This window comes from Sebastes umbrosus, chromosome 17, assembly GCF_015220745.1.
Source record: "Sebastes umbrosus isolate fSebUmb1 chromosome 17, fSebUmb1.pri, whole genome shotgun sequence".
NCBI classification, from domain to species: domain Eukaryota; kingdom Metazoa; phylum Chordata; class Actinopteri; order Perciformes; family Sebastidae; genus Sebastes; species Sebastes umbrosus.
This window is the reverse complement of record NC_051285.1, coordinates 4,954,103-4,960,885: the sequence shown is the minus strand read 5'-3', so window position 1 is coordinate 4,960,885 and position 6,783 is coordinate 4,954,103. Positions and strand designations below refer to the sequence as shown.

Sequence of the window (6,783 nt, the reverse complement as noted above, 5' to 3'; positions counted from 1 at the left end):
AGCTAATTGCCTAAACTATTCCTTTAAAATAATATTTAACAAAAAATCTAAATAGTTTATAAAAAAACTAAATATACAGATTAAAATATTAGGTTTTTAAATCAGAAACATAAAAATTGATTAGTTTGTCAAATAATAAAAATATGTCAAATCAGTGCTAGTTGATTGTTCAGTATGACCACTTAAACAACTTTAAATAAGCAGTTTGCGGCCTGTAAACAATGTTGGTTAAAGTTATTATGAGTAGAATCAAACCTTTCTGCCCCCGTTGTCTGAACACCACTTATACTTTTACAGATTTCTGCCTCTTCTGTACTGTTATTTGTGCTTTAAAATACACATACAATACAAATAACTTCATCTGATATTTTCTTTTTCATGAATAATATAAAAACAAAATACAAACAAAAAGAAAAAAGAAAATGTGTGGTAAGGTAAAGTTGTTCTGATCTCTCTGCTCAGCAGGATCCAGATGAGAAGGTGTCTTTTTTTTTGTTAGAATAAACTCTCTCCCGTTCTCTTGTCTTAACCCACATCGTCGTAGTCTTCTTCATCGTCTTCACCTCCGATGTCATCGTAGTCGTCCGTGGAGATGTTGTCTGCTGCTGGATCTTGACCATTGTATAGAGGAGGAGGAGGAGGAGGGAGAAGCTCCTCCTCATCCTCCATCTTCACATAATCAGACTGCTCGTCCATGTTCTGATTGTCCTCAGGCATGTTCTGCACGTAGTCGGGGATGCTCTGCACGTAGTCAGGGATGCCCTGCACGTAGTCAGGGATGTCCTGCACATAGTCTGGGTCGGCCTGCTCGTAGGCGGCCTTGTCCTGCTCGTAGTCTGGGTCGGCCTGCTCGTAGGCGGCCTTGTCCTGCTCGTAGTCTGGGTCGGCCTGCTCGTAGGCGGCCTTGTCCTGCTCGTAGTCGGGGTCGGCCTGCTCGTAGGCGGGGTCGGCCTGCTCGTAGTCTGGGTCGGCCTGCTCGTAGGCGGCCTTGTCCTGCTCGTAGTCGGGGTCGGCCTGCTCGTAGGCGGGGTCGGCCTGCTCGTAGGCGGCCTTGTCCTGCTCGTAGTCGGGGTCGGCCTGCTCGTAGGCGGCCTTGTTGTGCTCAGAGTCAGTGTCGACCTGCTCGTAGTCCTCAGCCAGGTTCTCATAGCTTTGGGCCTCTGAAACAACAAATTTCATATCAAAGAAGAGTTCATTATTAGTATATTCAAAATGTGTCCCAGTTTATTTCCTGTTGCAGTGTATGTGAATGTCATCAGCTGACAGGAAGTACACATGGACCCAAGCTGTTGCCTAGCAACGCAATTCTGTTGCAATTCCGTCAAAATGCGCTAAAACGGAGCGTTTCAGACAGACGGTAAATACAGACATATTCAGGCAGACAGTATGAGGAAAATAATGTGTTTTTTGAACATTACAGCATGTAAACATGTTCTAGTGGAAACACAAAATACAAAAAGTATGAACCTGAAAATGAGCACGATATGGGACCTTTAAGTTGGACCTTTCTTTATGTTTTTCACACCTCGCTAATGCTAAAATCCTAATGTTAGTGTCAATCATCTACACTTCTCTCTCAGTCTGATTTGGTAATGAATGGATGAGTTTTGGTTCAGAAACTCCAGTTTAGATTAAAATATGTGGTTCTTTGTTGGATCTGAGTTCAGTTTCTGGGGTTATTCACTACCCTTTATGATGTCTAATTTTATTGACATCAGTGGTCACATGTTTTTTTGGTTTGTCAAAACAAATTCATGTGATACCAAGAGTACAATCCTCGTTTTCTGCTGCCCTTTAGATGCTGGGTTAATGTCAAATGGCAGATGGGATGAGGTTTTGTATTCAGTTCTTGTGATAATGTGGTGGAAATGAGTAGAAGAGGATGTGTGGTTTAGAGGAGGAAGAGGTGATTTTGAAATTGTGTCTTGCCTGCTGTGAGAAACTGTGTCCGAGGAGGTAAAGGTGGGGTTTTGATGCTAGGGCTTCTCTCCTCGTATTTGTTGCTCCTGAAGTCAAGAAGAAGAAATGTTTTGTAGTTCAGTTCGATATAAATCTTCGCATAACTCTCGACAAGAAAGTGAATAAGTATTTCTTCTTCAATGTGAAACTTTTCCTTTTTTACAGTTCACTAAGATAGAATGTATTTAATATTAAACGTGACAGTGTATATTCATATATTACTTGACAGTGAAGTTGGAAGATCTGCTGTGAAGCTGATAGATTCTTTGTTTTCCTTTGGAAAAAACAAAAAGAATGTGCAGTTAAATTCAAGCAACAGGAAAAAGAAAAGTCTTGCATGAAATGTTAAAAAGGTTGATGTCAAATCTTTGTGCATTATGAAAACCAGAGGGTTTTTATTTTGGTGATGCAAAATGAGGACAAAAATAAATACAACAGCTTTAAGTAGGACATGAGAAAACCTAACAATACACATTTGTACATTAAATCTGTTTATGTCTAAATGTATATCCATACAGTATTCATGTTTTCATAATCCTCTTTTATCTGCACATGTGCTTTTACTCGTGATTATCAGTTATATTTTGTTCCCTTTATTTGCTCTGTGTTTATCTACATCCTAAACCATCACGGAGCCCCTCTCTCTCTCTCTCTCTCTGCTGCTGCAGCCCACTTCTCCCCTCAGGGATCATTAAAGTTTCATCTGAGCTAATCAAATCCAGAGGGCACCACTAATAATAGCAATTCATACAATTATAATAGTTTTTCTTCTGCTTTGCAGTGAACCCCTCAGAGTAATGCTTTCACAGCTATAATGGCAGTCTGTTTGGGGTTTGGTTTCTCTTCCTGCTCTGACTTTGCATGCGTGGTAGTATATTAGTTTTCCAGTTAAAAAAAAGAGGTAGTTAATGATACTGAAAATGAAACGAATGTCTTCTGCTGACTTCTTTTTACTGTAAATTTAACTTTACTAGAAATTGCTTATGAACATGAAGGCCTTATAAGCAGATTGAAAATTGGCTGATGATACGCCACCCTTCATCTAGTGACAAACACATTTACTCGAGTATTTGTATTTTATGCTACTTTATACTACAATTTAAAAAAATAAAAATAAAATAATAATAATAATATTAAACTGTATTTGTATAACATCGATCATACAAGAAATGCAGCTCAAAGTGCTTAACAATAAAGATATTGAATGCACTCACTCGTGCTTCACATGAAAATGAACATAAAATTAAAACATTACGATAGAAAATAAAACCAGAAAAAACACATTATAAGAGATAAAATCAGTGACCTAAACAATCCGCTAAACAGCAAACTTTGGGTTCCAATTCAGAGTCGAGGGAAATATTTTTACTTCACTACAATTTTGACTGCTTTAGTTACTTTACGTATTAAGATTTTACGAACAAACATTTATGAACAGCATGCACAGATACAACTAACAAAAAATAGTTAAAATTAGCTTTACTTCGACCATACACATGGATAATGTTTCTACATTATCTATGGATTTATTTTATTAATCATCGCATATAACACATCAAATAGAGAAATGTAACAGTAAGTAAACTATTTATTAATAATAATAATAATAATAATAATGATTTTAATAATGATAATAATAATAATAATAATAATAATAATAATAACAATAATAATAATAATAATAATAATAATAATAATAATAATAATAATAATAATAATAATAAATAAAAATAATCATGATAATAATATTCATTCACATATCTTGAGGTCAAAGGTCAACGGACCCCTTTGAAAATGGTCATGACAGTTTTTGACCGTTATTTAACCTCCTTCTCGACAAATAAGTATGACATGGCATGACATGGCATGGTATGACATTTACTGTAGCTTTAAAACTGATCCTAACTATAAGTTGCGTTAATGCGTAAAAGAAATTAGTGGCGTTAAAACAGGCTGTTTTTCTGACTTTTTAGAGATACATGGTTCTCACAGGACAGCGACGCTACAAACATATGATGATCTTATAGACCATGATACATTACTGTAGATTAAACTAGCCAACAGTTTATAAAGGAGTTAAAATGCAATAAACACATTAATGCAGCAGTAAAACACTGACAGGGACACAATACTTTTCATACTTAAAGTACATTTTGATGATAATACTTATATACTTTTACTTAGGTAAGGTTTTGAATTCAGGACTTTTACTTTAGTGGAATATTTCCACAGTGTGGTATTAGTACTTTAAAGGATCTGAGTCATTCTTCACCACTGTTAAACACATGTTGGAGCACTTTTTGTCTGTATACAGTTATATAAGATAAAATACCACATCAGCGGGGTCTGGATTTTATTAATATTGATGTCATGATTCATAATTTCCCATAGGAAACCACACTCCGATGACAAATTATTTCACAGCATATTAAGATTTTCTATACATTTTATTTCCCTATATTACGGTCTAAATGGTGTTTCAAAGAAATACTGAGACTGCTGAGGTGCTAATCTCAGGTGGTAAATATTAAAACATGTAACATTCATTAAGATCATCAAGTTGTATTAGGAACATTCATTTTATAATAAGAGTAAAAAAGAAGTGTGTGTCAGGGCAGGAAAAAGGAGTAAACATTCCTGTTTTGACATGCACGTCCAGTAGCTGTCTGATATACAGTATGTGTGTGAGACGAGGTTCAACCTACCTGTTCTTAATATGCACTTGTTGATCCAGATGAAGATAACGATGATCACCCCACTCCCAAAAATAACTGCAACTATCATCCATAACCAGAAGTAACTGCGCCAAAGCTCCATGGGCATTCTGCTCGACACAACAAAAAGAAGATTACAGAGAAAAAGAAAATCTCATTAAAAGCTGTGAAAGACTGATTCTTCACTCTGAGTTGTTGCTTTTCAGTATACAGAACTGAGGATCGGAAAGAAGACCATTCACCACTTCCCCTTTTCTGTTGACTAAGCCTTAAGGTTATTTTGGTGTTTATGTTAGCGCTCTGAGAATCCAACTGACAAGCTCTAGGGACTTTTTACTTGTGAAGAAGCCTACCAAAAATGTGATAACTTTTGTTTCGCTGTGTCTGCACTTGACATGAACTCAGTTTTCAACTTAACTGTTTATGTCAGCTAGAAAGATGTATTTATATTCCCTTATCTATATGAACAGAATGAAATAAATGTTCTTCTTCTGTTTATCTGAACACCACCCATATCCTCTTTTTGCACCAGCTTCCTGTCAACTTCCAATAAAAAGACAAGTCTGACAAATACAGCTGATTCTGAGTATACGTCTCGCTGGATATTCTGGTATTTTTCCACACATAAATGCACATAAATAACAAATATTATAGTTGAATATAGGCCTAATCTTTACATTTTACACTTTTCTTAAATAATACAATTATGTTAATCATGAATCATTTTATAATAGATATATTTTAGGATTCATTCAAGTCCAAAATGTTATTTTTTTTCACGTCAAATTCCTTCCAAATACTCAGAATGTGCCTTACCTTTTCAGGGAACAGCTTATGTCTTCAGGGCTGCGTTAAAGTGGGTGGAAAAGTCTCAGTTAATGGATGACAAAAGCAGATGGTGAGATATGTCAATGTCTGTGTTGCATTTATTTGCATGATAGTTTCTAATTTACTTACTCTAACCAAAGAGACTTGAAGGCTGAGACTGCATTAACACCTCCCCGCCCTCTGCCATGCTCCAGTGACTACAGCATGTGTGTGTCACAAGCATACCAGATATAGCCATACATCTGTGTGAAGACTTGAAGTTTGATGTTTTTTGTGGGAGATGATACTCCTCACTCAGTCTCTGTGATGTTAGAGATATCAAAAGCAATACTTTATGCATACATTTCCCATTGAGAATAGCCAGTGATGTCAATGTCTTGTGAGAGCTTTTATATCAAAGAGCAGAGCAGAGCATTACATCCATTTCCGAGTCTCTTTATATTTTCAGTTCCTCTTAAAATAGCATTTACATAAGTGTTAATCACCATGTATCACCACCTTTAGGAACTAGATTTTAAAGATAAGATTAGATAAGATAGTGCAAAAAACAAGATGCATCAGCTAACACAGTAAAAAAAAGTGTTACAAAATATGAACCATTTAAATAGAAGGAAGTGTAAAAAATAGAAGCAATATATACAGTACTGACAATAAACAGACTATTAACAAAATTGCAGAAGTGGAAAATGATATTGCACAGTGAGAATGAATGAAATTCCACCTGAAAATATCAGGTTATTGTCAGTTTTTGGTGTGTAAGTGTAAGTGGTCTACTGGGAGCAGTGCTGGTTGTGGAGTCTTTATCTTTATTGTAAATATTTTATATTCTATTTATGATTTTTGCTGGACTTTTTCTTCTCTTTTTTTTCCGTCTTACTATGTTTATTGTTATGCATCAAAATACCAAGACAAATCCCTTGTATGTGAAAACCTACTAAGCCTTAAACCTAAATAAAAATAAATAAATAAATATTTTAAATAGAAGGAAGTATAAAATAGGAGCAGTATATACAGTATTGACAATAAAAATAAATAAAATAGTGTTGTGCAGCTGTCTTTTTAAGTTATTTTTATGAACTGTGTCAAAATGAGAGAAAATTTGAATGAGGAACTTGATAGTTTCTATTTTATTTTTTTTTATCGCGAGGCGACGCGACGCTTCCCAACATTGGACGCTTGGTGGGCTGTCCCTAGAAACAAGGCACTTGGCTCCTGATTGGACGAACGCTTTCCCGCTGTTGGCTGCTGCTTCAAACCGGAACCAGTATGGAGGCTCGTTTGG

At 35.8% G+C, this 6,783-nt stretch overlaps 1 protein-coding gene across 4 annotated transcripts; it reads right to left on the bottom strand.

Annotated features, from left to right (window-relative positions):
- Positions 1-412: 412 nt before the first annotated feature.
- wu:fb97g03 (chromosomal replication initiator protein DnaA) lies at positions 413-5,792 on the bottom strand. 4 transcript variants are annotated; one of them, XM_037747641.1, is made up of 6 exons: positions 5,631-5,792; positions 5,490-5,519; positions 4,665-4,783; positions 2,182-2,233; positions 1,930-2,006; positions 413-1,160 (listed from the first exon to the last, which is right to left on the bottom strand). In XM_037747641.1, exons 3-6 carry the CDS (start codon positions 4,780-4,782, stop codon positions 526-528), a joined length of 882 nt encoding a protein of 293 aa, XP_037603569.1. In that variant the 5' UTR covers position 4,783; positions 5,490-5,519; positions 5,631-5,792; the 3' UTR covers positions 413-525. The 4 variants fall into 4 exon arrangements, with proteins under 4 accessions (XP_037603569.1, XP_037603568.1, XP_037603570.1 ...); XM_037747640.1 differs by lacking the exon at positions 5,631-5,792 and having other exon boundaries at positions 5,490-5,609; XM_037747642.1 differs by lacking the exons at positions 5,490-5,519; positions 5,631-5,792 and having other exon boundaries at positions 413-1,077; positions 1,120-1,160; positions 4,665-5,475.
- Positions 5,793-6,783: the final 991 nt, after the last annotated feature.

Bases quoted from the DNA above. Each gene is read 5' to 3' on its own strand.
- wu:fb97g03 (XM_037747641.1), bottom strand. From the start codon at position 4,782: ATGCCCATGGAGCTTTGGCGCAGTTACTTCTGGTTATGGATGATAGTT. The intron at 2,234-4,664 runs GTAGGTTGAACC...TTTTTTCCAAAG, and splicing joins CAAGTGCATATTAAGAACAG to GAAAACAAAGAATCTATCAG. The intron at 2,007-2,181 runs GTAATATATGAA...TCTTGACTTCAG, and splicing joins TCTTCCAACTTCACTGTCAA to GAGCAACAAATACGAGGAGA.